An 11,950-nucleotide genomic window follows, 5' to 3' on the forward strand; every position below is an offset into this window, starting at 1 on the left:
GGGCCAGCGTCCGGCGGTCCCGGCGGCAGCTGCTGATCCGGGACATCTTCCGCAAGAGCAAGCACGACTGGCACTACACGGACCTGTTCGGGTCGCCCTCGTACTGCTGCGTGTGCGCCCAGCACATCCTGCGCGGCGCCTTCTGCAGCTGCTGCGGGCTGCGCGTCTGCGAGCCCTGCCTGAAGAAGGCGGACCGGCGCTTCCTCTGCAAGGAGATCATGATGAGGGGCACCGCCGGAGCCCCCAGCTCCATGCCACACCACTGGATCAGGGGCAATGTCCCTCTCTGCAGCTGCTGCATGGTCTGTAAACAACAGTGCGGCACGCAGCCCAAGCTCTGCGACTACAGGTACTGCAAGGCAGTGTGACAGTGTAGGAGCACTGCAGTGCCATGGCAGTGTTGTGTTTTCTACAGGGTTGTTGGGAGACCACACCCCAAAAGAGATTCTGCAGTAGTCAGATAAGATACTGTTAAAAAAAAAACAGCTTCAAAGAACCTAAAATTAAAATAGATGGTTGTGAGTCATAGATTAAGAGTGTGGCATTGCATCTCATGTCCACTTGTTCTCTTAATTGCATTACTCCAGCATGATGTGCAGGCTGCTGTATAATTACATACAAGAGACTCTCAGTGTTCAAGGGAGTTTGTGTTTTAGGGGATGATATTAGGAAGTTTCTAATAAATTTGTTGGTTGTACAGTGGATAGATAACCTGAGCAGTTTGACTGGCATGGGTCATAGTTCAGAGAACCAAAGTGTGCATCTCAAAATTGGCATTTGCTCAGTGTAAATAGAGCAAACAATGTTCTGTAGAGGTTTCAGCTTCGTTTTTAAGGATGCTCAAAAAAGCTAAAGAGGAGTATTATAAGCTACTGCAATATATTGATAAAGATTGTGTTAAGAGTGTTTTAAAAATACAATGAGCCATTAAATGGACTTGCACTGTCATTAGTTAGGTTGCTTGCAAAGTTGTCAGTGCCAAAATGCAATGACAGGTGCCCTGGTGTGTTACTTCAGCCTACTCAGAGGATCTTTTCAGCCTAGATTCTGCCAGCTTTTGCTTTGCTTCCATGTGATACTGTCAAACTGCTTGGGAAGTAAGCAGAATTACAGAGAAAAAGAGCACATTATCAGAGACAAAACCTTGAGAGTGTGTGTAGGAGAGGGAAGGGCAGGAATTTGGAGGTAAATGGGAAAGGAAGGAAGAAGAGGAAAAGAGAGTGAGAGCATAGGCCAAGTGTCATTGATGTTCTAGTTGTGTGTTGGATTAGTTAGGAGGACTCCAAAAATAGCTTTCCCAGCTGCTTAAATCAAGGCTTTGGATGTAGTAAATGAGGATTAACATTTTGCAGAGGCTGGAAGTGGATATTGCAGTATTTCCTCTTGTTCTAGTCTTGTTTTTCAGGACAGCTTTTAGAATAGGTCATAAAGCAAAGCAGTTTTGCATAACTAAATCCCATCAGCCTTGTACAGTTCTATGTAACCTTTTAGGTTTCAGGTTTGAAGGGGTATTATCAATCTTAAGGAATGCATTCATTCATTACTTGTCTCACTGTATTGAATTGAGCTCCAGTATTTTATCTGTGCTCTCTAAGATGGACAGGGGTTGAGGTTCTTTTACAGGCTTTCAGTGTAATTATTAATATTACAAACAGGAACATATTTATAGCACCTATTTTTTTAATTAAAAAGAACTGAATTAATTCAAAACTGTTGGATTTTTTTTCCAGCAGAATTCAAATGCTTTCCTAGACCTGCAAGCACATGTAATTTTCTATAGCCAATACATAAGCTTCCAGGGAATGAAAATATTACTTAAAATGGTGCATGTAGACATAAATGTTTTGACAGAAGTCTAAAATAAATGAGCAAAATCAATGTGCCTGTATGAAGATTGTTTTCATGTGTTTTGGTCTTTTTTCAGGTGTGTGTGGTGTCAGTACACTGTGCATGATGAATGCATGGTGGATTGTTTGAGGACTGAGGATTGTACATTTGGAGAATTCAAAGACTTAATTATTCCACCCTACTATTTGTCTGCCATCAACCAGATGCGTAAAGAGAAAAGAACCAACTATGAAAAGGTAATGGCCTGCTGCTTCTTGGGTTTAGAATATACAAAAAAACAACCAAATAAACCCACAGACAGCCCTTGAAATTTGAACTCAATACATTGTGACAGTAGCAACTGTCAGGTATATGTTTCAAGATCTGTTAAGTACTTGCTGTGTTAATTCAGAGGTGTTTGTCATTTTACTAACGTGGTTGAAACATAAGCAGATGTGGATTTTTTAAATTCCCAAATACTGAGATTTGTCTACCTTACTTCCTTAAATTTTTGTGAGTTTTTTACTGCTTTGTTCATAGCATTGTAGTATTCATTGTCCTGAGCACTGCAGAATCTTCAGCCTTGATGTGTCAGAAGTATTTGTGTTTTGTCTACTTCACACTAACTGATAACTTTCTCATTTCAGCCCTTGCAGGGGATAGGACTCGGAGCAAGGCTGTAAACGTTTTCAAACGTGCAGTATTTGTGTGACTGACTGGATTTTACCTTTTGCAGGTGGTCCCTTACTGCAGTAAACACTGGATGCCAGTAATGGTGCTGGCCAATACTCGCAGTGGAAACAACATGGGTGAAATATTTCTAGGAGAATTTAAAATGCTGCTGAACCCTGTTCAGGTATTTACAGTGCAAAGCCACCATAACAAAACCAAGGTTTAGATCAGAATAGATATCCTCTATTTTACACAATGGCAATAGGATCATGTGGAAGATCAGTAAAGGAAACAAATTCATGCAGTTTGTTCTTTTAGCAAGGAACAGCTTCACAGAGAGCAACAAAATGTGCAGAGGCTTCTCCCAGGCCCAAGTTTGTTATAATTCTAATACCAGTCCATTTTTTTTGCTTATGGTAATACATGCAGTAATTCAGTCAGAAGTATCTGACTTTTGAAACAGTGTACCCTTTTTAGAAAATGAACCATTTAAATCTTCTTTATAGGAAACCTGTATTTGAATCCTCACTTTATGTGTGGAAATGTCAGCCTTGACAGTTTTGCTTTGTGGATTTCCTTTCCCCTTAAAATCCCCTGGGATGGCTCAGGATGTTACGTAAGGCAGGCAGTTGTTCTTGGATTTCCTGGCTGCACCTTAATACTCTTCCTTTGAAGTTCAAAACCCAGCTGTAAAATACAGCCCAAGAGAAATCACTGTGTTTTTGTTTCAAATGCATCCCAATAAGGCTTTAAAGAATAAACCTCTTTGTGTGCTGAGTATTTTAAAGTTACTTTTATCTGAAGTCTTTCATCTTTACAGAATTCATCTTCATGCTTCTAGATACAGACTTTTCCAAGGGTTCTGTCAGCTCAGTTTATCAATGCCATTAAATCCTAGGGAGGCAGCTGGTGCTCTGTTGTGAATTTGGGAAACAAATCCTGCTCATGAAAGTCAAGATAACTCGTTTGCTAATGTAATTTTGCAAATGGAGAATCTTTGTTTTGCATTAGAGTTAACTTCTTGAAGTTGTTTATCTGCGAGGCAAATCCCAAGTCCTGTTCTGTGAACTTACAGAATTCGTTATTTTCCTTTTTCTAGGTTTTTGATCTCAGCAAAATTGCACCTGCTAAAGCTCTCCAGCTCTGCACTTGGCTGCCTTGCAATGCTGTCAGGGTTCTGGTCTGTGGTGGGGATGGCACAGTGGGTTGGGTCCTGGATGCAATTGATGAAATGAAGATAAAGGTATTGTGTTTTAAATTAAAAGGTGAAATGAGTTTTGATGTTGCCAAAGTTCTACCTCTCATCTCTTACCTGCATTTATTGCCTTCATCTTCCTGAATAGGCTTACAGAGGAATATTTGCATAATTGTTTATTCATGTTGGGAAAGGGTGTGGGAAATGCATCTTATTATTCCTTGTAGTTCAGGGAAAACATGAACACTATAGATTTTAAATTATATTGATAATAATTCTTTTCTGCAAAGCAAGGAGAGAACAAGCTGCTGGATATTTTCTGCGTTGTTATTTCCTCTTTGTCTGAACAGATTTATGTTGTCATAAGTGATATTGCTGATATTGGCTATTGTGCTCTGACTGCTCCCTTCTCCCAGCACACTCAATCTTTTATAATAACCTCATCATTCTGCCAGCTATTCTGGTTATGTTGCCAGTGCCATTTGCGTCTGCTTCTTGTCATATGTTCTGAAGAGTCTGTCTGTCTGCAGCCTTGCCTGTTAGCTGCAAGTAGAGGAGGAAAAAACAAACTCTGTTTATTGAGGATTTGAAATGGAAGATATTCTCATATATGGGATGCTCCTAAGAACTCCTGAGAAAATTAAGGATGGAAAATAATTTTAATAAGCTTTAGTGCTTTACCTAATAAACTTTTTCTCTAGTGCTGAAAGAAAGTTTTTATATCAAAGTTTTTTACTGGAGCTTTCTTGTTAATACATAAAATGTTGTAGCTGAAGGCCATTATTACAACTTCATGCATAGTCCAACAACCTCTTTGAGAATTATTGTGTGCTGATAAAGTAGAAATAAAGTAACTATTAAGGTTAATGAATATGTGGTTGTGTGGTCCTGGGCACTTGATAAATTGTCCCTCAGTGCTCATATAGTTGATGAAATCTGGGTTTTTCTTTGTCCTGTTCAAATTGAGTCATTGGTATTAGGTAAACTGTAGAGATTTATCAGCAAAACCTTTTTCTTATCAACAGTAGGTTATTTGCTCCCTTCATTTATCTTGACTCTCAAATACAGGTTGATACCTGGCTGATAACCTTTCTGGATAAAACAGTAACCAAAGTGCCAGTTTACTACAAGTGCTTTTCACAGCTGAATTGCAAAGGCCATAGTACAGCTGAAATAATTGTTCACCCTTCTGTGGTCAGGAGAGCCAAGCCCTTTGCTAAGGGGGCTGTTCTGAGCAGCTCCTGTCACTGTGCTCTGCAGAGCTGATCTTCACCTGCTCCATCTGTGGGTGACAGTCTGAAACTGAGACACTGACTGTGCTCCTTTGAGTGTCTGTGTTTCTGTGTGTGGTTGAACACTGGTACTTTGTGCATCTGTTGTTTAGACCTAACCTCAGTCTTGTAGGAGCATTTTGGAGTCTTGTTGCAGTTCACAGCCACGTGTGTTACATCTTTCAGTGTTCATGTCACTTCCCAGATCCAAAGCATCATTCCTGGGAAGGAATACTCTGCTCAGTATTCAGAATGTGTTATTCCCATATTGTGTTTGTATCTCTTTCCTTCTCACAATGGTTTAACATTTCCTTCCTTTACCTTATGTCTGGGTAAGTAGCTCAATGTGCCACCTGCTCTGCCAGCCCCAGAGCTCTGCTCTGTGTTACAGGCTGCTGGGAAGGTGAATTGATCTAATCTGAGCATTGGGGATGGAAGGGAGACAATGAGTGCTGAAGCAGGAGCTAATCTGCAGTGGTTTTGTGTCCTAGGGGCAAGAACGATATATTCCACAAGTGGCAGTTTTACCTCTGGGAACAGGGAATGACCTGTCTAATACACTGGGCTGGGGTGCAGGTTATGCTGGAGAAGTCCCTGTAGAGCAGATCTTACGAAATGTCATGGAGGCAGATGGAATCAAACTAGACAGGTAAGGAACAGTGAAAAGACAAAATGTACAGAACCAAACACTGCTGTAGCTCTACTGAGAGTCCATTGCAGCAGTTTCTTTACATAAACACAAGTATTGCCAGAAGGAGCTACAACCTAACTGAGGTCTGAATTTAGTCTTTTAGTTGTTCTACAGGGCTTAACTCTTTCATAATTTAACTAAATTTGAGTGTTTTGCCTTAATCCCAGTATAGATAAGAGATTCCTAACTACAGCTTTGATACTGAGGGCTGTCTGTCTCAAGTCTAAGTACCAACTGTTGTTTTTCAGATGGAAGGTTCAAGTAACAAACAAAGGCTACTACAACTTAAGGAAACCAAAGGTATTGTTTGCAAGTATAATATGAATTCTATTAAATACTGTGTGTTTGTCATTTTTTGTTGTTGTTATCAACTTCCCATTAAACACTCTGAATTTTAAACCCTAATAATGATTTTTAACAAGGCATAATTGGAAGTTCTGTCTTACAGGTATTCACAATGAACAACTACTTCTCTGTAGGACCTGATGCTCTTATGGCTTTGAATTTCCATGCCCATCGTGAGAAAACTCCCTCTCTGTTTTCCAGCAGAATCATCAATAAGGTGTGTTTGCTAAAGGGACGTTTCCTCCTTGGAGTTGTTGATTTGACTTCAGGTTATTTTTAGGTTCACATTCCTTTACCACTACATCCTTCTAGCTGTTTTAAGAGTTTGAATTCACTTTTCTTAGGGAAGGGGATTCCATGGATAAAACATGATGGCAAGCCCACTCATGAGTGTTCTGCCTTGCCTCTACTTGCTTACGAAATTTGGTGTTTGCTCAGGTTTTGCTCAGAATTTCTCATTTGCTTTGAAACTTCATGACTTAAGTGCTTATTCGCTTTTCAAGTGGAAATCTAGTTTCTTATGCAAGTTGTAGCTCATCTCATGAGGAAGGTTTAGTTCAAGGATGTGCAAATATATTATGTGTGTGTTTTAGATAAGGTTTGCACAACCATAACTATGCATAAATATTTCAAATACTCTTCCTATGTATTACCTTTTACTAACAATATTTTCTTTTCTCCCTGGTTTGTTTGTTTGTTTGTTTTTGTAGGCCGTTTATTTTTTTTATGGAACCAAAGACTGCTTAGTACAAGAATGTAAAGATCTTAACAAAAAGGTTGAGGTAAGTTTTTTAACTTGCTTATTCTCTGAACAGTCAGTGAAGTGTAAAAATTTATCTTGTGAAAGAAAAGGAGAGAAGCTTTGTTCTTTACCATATTTGCATTTAATGCTATTTGTGTGAGGGTGGCTATGGCCTTGGAGTATTTTTGTGTTCCCTTTGCTGGCTGCAGCTTACTTCATGGAATTCATGTCTTTGGGCTTACTGCAAATTCCTGACTTTTTTCCTGGCCTTGACTCAGTTTGATGAGTGCAAGCACTGATATTCAGCTGTAGTTTGCCATCACACTAGAGGCTTACATAAGTGAGAGTTCCTTTTTTCTTTTCTCTGCTAATAGAAATTTACTATCTGATTTCTTAAGGATTTTTTTTTTAATATGGAAAGAAAACACATTTTCTTGGTGCAGGGCCAATTTTTCTCTAAGTGGAAACCTATTAAATGCATAAAGTGGATAAGTTCTGTTGAAGTACTGGGTTTGGTCCACAGTAATTAACTTCTGCTTGTCTTTTAAAGCTAGAGTTGGACGGTGAGAGGATTGAGTTGCCCAATTTGGAAGGCATCATTGTGCTGAATATTGGATACTGGGGAGGTGGCTGCAGGCTCTGGGAAGGAATGGGGGATGAACCTTATCCTTTGGCAAGGTACAGAGGGCATTTTTTCCTTGTTTTTTCCTTTAACAGTTCTTGCAGTGTAAGGAATACCCTCAGCAGACTGTGCTGTAGTAGCCAGGCTTGTCTGCAGGCTGGAAGGGTTCCTTGGGACAGGCTATCTCACATTTGTTTATTTTCCTTGAATTGGAGACTTGGAGAAAAGGCATCCTATTCATCAAGGAGGTTTTAAGACTATCTCAAAATGTCTGGCATGACAGACAGCAGAATCATTGGAGAGGCTATTAACAATAAAGTGAGCTTTCAAAAAGTAGAAGATCGATCCATTTCAGAATCTAAAATACCACATCTCATTAGAGGTTAAAATGGAAAGTAAAAACAAAACATGTCCAAAATTTTGACTCACATGTTGGGAGCAATACCAAAGAGAAAAATAATTTCAAACATTAATTATTCCCTGTTGTGACTTCCTTCTTCATCTATATAAATGTACCCATAGTTTTGTTACAAGGCTTACAGTCCTGAATTTCTAAAAAATACTTGGGCAAGGTCCTTTACCCAGATCTAAAAAATTAAGCCATTAAAAGATTTTCCTTTTGATGAATATCTGAGTAAAAAGACAGAAAATTGTACAAGTTTATGGAAGAGAAATCCACTGTGAGCCTTAAATGTGCACAAAAAGCCTTGGAAAGTCATACATCCATGATTTCCAGAGGCCAGCTCAGGTGTGCTGGCTGGTGAATTGCTCCATAGCTGTTTGATGGCTTTCTTTGCTGCTCAGTGGGATTTGTTCTCCAGCACAAAAACATAAATGTGTTGGTAGCTCAACATTTGTCTTCTCTCTGGGAACAGCAATAAGAGGACATAATATTTGGGCATATGTGCTGGAGCTCATCAGCATCACTGAAAGAAGTCTCATGTTTTTATTTCATAGACATGATGATGGACTTCTGGAGGTTGTTGGTGTTCATGGTTCTTTCCACTGTGCCCAGATCCAGGTGAAACTGGCCAATCCTGTTCGCCTAGGGCAGGCACACACAGTGAGGGTAAGTGCTGCTTAGGCACCTGTTCTCTTAAATTTTTTTTAATACACAGTACAGAATCTCAAGCACTCAACTGCTTCAATCAGATCTGAGGTTGCAGTTTGCAGTTGAGATGGATATTTCTCTTGCTTAAAAATTTATTATGTCATAATACACAGACCTCTGTTGCTGTGGTTGGTGGCCTGTGAGTGCCACTCACAGTTTCTCCCTGACCAGGCTGTGAATGTGTATTGCAGTGGTAAAAGGTGATTTCAGCCCCTTTGAACTGCTGTGGTTGTGTTGCTGTGTTGGTGGCAGCTCTTTGAACTGCTGTGGTTGTGTTGCTGTGTTGGTGGCAGCTGTTTTGATTGCTGTGGCTGTGTTGCTGTGTTGGTGGCAGCTGTTTTGATTGCTGTGGCTGTGTTGTTGTTTGGTACCAGCTGATCCTGAAGAGCTCCAAGATGCCGATGCAGGTGGATGGGGAGCCCTGGGCACAGGGGCCCTGCACTGTCACCATCACTCACAAGACCCATGCTCTGATGTTGTACCACTCTGGGGAGCAGACAGATGATGATGATGCCTCCAGCCTGTCAGAGTGACACCAGGGCGGGGAGCAGCTGGATCAGGACCTGGAGATTTTGTGGAATTTCACGTGTGGCAGCGAGAAACTTCAGCTCGTTAGAACACCGATGTCTGATCTGGACTGAGGTTTATCAACTAAGGTTCATACTTGTGAATGAACTACAGCTGAGGAAAAGCCATGCTTCTGCACTCATGGAAACTTTCACAGCTGAATTACCACAACTGGTTTGCTTTTAGCTTGGTGGGGATGCCCTCCAGCCTTTCCATCTGGGGTGTGTTCCTCTCATGGCTGGAAAGGGATGGATGCTGCAGCCCTTCCTTGCTGTACAATCAGGTCCCTGCACATACACAGCACAGTGTTTCAAACAGATGTTTCATACCCTTGGAAAGGGGAACAGCTGGGGGTTTGACCTGCTTCCACCTGCCCCAGAGCAGAAACCCAGACCAAGCAGAATGTGGGTTGATGTTCTAACAGCAGCCTGCTCCTGGCTGCCATCTCTGCTTGGGAGCAAGAGCAGTAACTCTGTGCACCTGCTCATGCAGTGCATTTCTGGTAAGCTTCACTGGGAGAGTAGAGGATCTGGGAGCTCTGGGGAAGGTACTCAGCAAGAAAATTGCTTTTGGACCAAAGGTTTCTGGAAATGTTATTTAGGAAATGTCTTTTTTCAGTGGCTTTGTAAGCCAAAGAGTACCCTAAGGTCTTGAGTCCCAAACATACAATTCAAAATGCTTGTACCATGAATTGCACTGAATGATCCTGTGACTTGACTTTGCTTCAGTTCAGTGAGAGACTAATTCTAGTTTTTGTAAATAGCAACATCATAGTTTTTGGGCAGGCTTTTTGGAGGAAAACTTGGACAAAGGAGCATCATTTTTTAGCTGTTTAGAGAGAAGGGTTTTAAAGAAATTGTGATGATTGACAAATATGAGGTATTTTTTAAAAACTTGTTGAAGAACGTGGCTCACAATTACCTGAGAATGATCAGTAGTAAGTCAGTCTGTTAACTTTCAATTGTAAGTCTGGAGGTTGAGAGCTAAGTTTGCAGAGGTGGCATTCATTTGTAGGATTTGATTGTGGAAAAAGAGCATGGAAGCATTTGTTTTCTGACTGACTCTTAGGTGGTAAGAGATACCTTGTTGGTTACCCTCTTTTCCCTTATGGATATAAAGTGGAGAAAAAGATGAGTGGATGATGCTGGTCATGGAGGTTTAGAAAACCTACAAGTGTACACAGGGACTGTCAGGCATGTCTGAAGCTTCTCAGGTTAAAAGCTTCTCAGGTGAAAACATCTTCATGGTTAACAAAAGTAAAAGATCTTATTCCTGTTCTTTTTGTTGTAAGAATTTTAAGCCTACAGCAGGTGAGAACTGAGTTGAGGTTTAAAATATCTCACTGAATAAATTCAGTTTGTTACTGAAGGTGCTCTTCCAAGTAGGAAGAGAATTTATCCTGTGTAAGCCAAGATTATAAGAAGGTGAGAGCTTTGGTCTGAACTTTGAATGTTGCTGCTTTTGTCATGATCCCCCAGTTCTGAATTTTTTTTCTTTATGCTGACTGAAAATGAGACCATTGGGTAAAGTAGGCTGTGTTTCTAGGTTTTTTAAAATGAAACCATTTTTCAAAAACCTGTAAAATGATGTTTGCATTAACAGTGAATGATCTATTTATATTTTAAAATAATTTATTGAAACTTGGCAAAGTCAGTATTTTTAAAACCTTCAACTGTAATCCTCTTTGGAAAGCATTTTTAACTTGATGGTATTCCTTGTAGAAAGTGTATGTACTAGAACTTCAATACTACTGATTCTCAGTGAATTTATAGCAGTCTGAAAATGTGATTAGAGTGTAATGAACTGTAAAGCAGAAGCCATTTGTAAATTCCATATTCATTAGCCTTATATGCATAACTTTAATTATTTTACTGTATGTAAATATAGATGAAAAATAATAGTAAAATATATGTAAAAAGTGTTTAAAATACCCTAAGTATGCTATGCTAGATGAATGCATTACCTTGAGGTTTTTTTGTATTAGCTTCAAAAATCTTACCAGTTATTATTTTTTAATGACTTGTAACCATCAGCACCCTAAAAGTATTTAAGTTTTATGCTGTAGTTCTTATGTAAGTTGTTTACAAACAAATGAGGAATCTGTGGAAAAGCAGGGTGTGTGCTCTGAAAAGCAGTGTTTGAAATGACACCACTGGCTACTTTAAACTGTACATAATGCAGTTTAGACTTCCCTGAAGTTGATCAGATTATTCAAATTGGTTTGAATAATCAATTTGAAAAATATTGGTTTATAGCCCAATAACCTTGAACTGTTGAAAAACTTCACTCTTTTGACTCCTGACATGTAGAAAAAAAATAATTAATGCCAAGGTTGGAAGTGTCCCTGTGTTCCCACAGGTGAATGGGCTCTTCCACCTGTGCCCCAGTGGGGCTGTTTGTGCTCCCTCCCACTGCAGCTTGCCATGAGTCCAGTCCAACCTGTGAAATCCTCTGGGAAGGGTAAATCCACTGCTGGAGAAACAAAGTGAAAGTAGCATCTAACTGGGTGCTTGTTTGGGAAAACCCCTGCTAAGTGGTCTTGGTTTTGGAGGTGAAGTTTGTGTCTCACCAATGGACTGTAAGTGATGGCAGCAAATGTGGCCCTGGTAGCTGTGGGGAAGCCTCTTGTGAAATTGTACTTATGGTTTAGAGAACATTCTGTAAGGCTGCAGTGTCCATGGTAACTCTGTAGCTGTCACCATTTTTATGGCAGAAAAAGGTCTTGTAAAACAGAGTCAGCCCTGGAGTCTGTGGGAAGCCTTGCTGTTTCCAGCTGTTCTTTGGTTTCAATGTTTCCTCTTTTCTGGTGTGTTGCAAATTGGGTTAAAGCCTGTTTGGAATGACTTTGATGGAGCTGTTTCCAGTTTTAGCCCCCAGTTTCTAGTTTTTAGCCCAGTTTGGCCCCAG

General features: G+C 40.2%; 1 protein-coding gene across 1 annotated transcript in view; it reads left to right on the forward strand.

The window, feature by feature from the left end:
- DGKE (diacylglycerol kinase epsilon) overlaps positions 1 to 11,944 on the forward strand; it is a 13,494-nt gene extending 1,550 nt beyond the window's left edge. The window contains exons 2-12 of the mRNA XM_014308934.2: positions 8 to 349; positions 1,925 to 2,084; positions 2,564 to 2,683; positions 3,599 to 3,742; positions 5,457 to 5,614; positions 5,905 to 5,956; positions 6,105 to 6,218; positions 6,712 to 6,783; positions 7,294 to 7,421; positions 8,323 to 8,434; positions 8,851 to 11,944. Of these exons, the coding sequence (XP_014164409.1) occupies positions 8 to 349; positions 1,925 to 2,084; positions 2,564 to 2,683; positions 3,599 to 3,742; positions 5,457 to 5,614; positions 5,905 to 5,956; positions 6,105 to 6,218; positions 6,712 to 6,783; positions 7,294 to 7,421; positions 8,323 to 8,434; positions 8,851 to 9,009 (1,561 nt within the window). The 3' untranslated portion in view covers positions 9,010 to 11,944. The remainder of the gene's footprint in view (positions 1 to 7; positions 350 to 1,924; positions 2,085 to 2,563; positions 2,684 to 3,598; positions 3,743 to 5,456; positions 5,615 to 5,904; positions 5,957 to 6,104; positions 6,219 to 6,711; positions 6,784 to 7,293; positions 7,422 to 8,322; positions 8,435 to 8,850) is intronic.
- Positions 11,945 to 11,950: the final 6 nt, after the last annotated feature.

Source organism: Geospiza fortis, unplaced genomic scaffold (genome assembly GCF_000277835.1).
Source record: "Geospiza fortis unplaced genomic scaffold, GeoFor_1.0 scaffold221, whole genome shotgun sequence".
In the NCBI taxonomy this organism is placed as follows: domain Eukaryota; kingdom Metazoa; phylum Chordata; class Aves; order Passeriformes; family Thraupidae; genus Geospiza; species Geospiza fortis.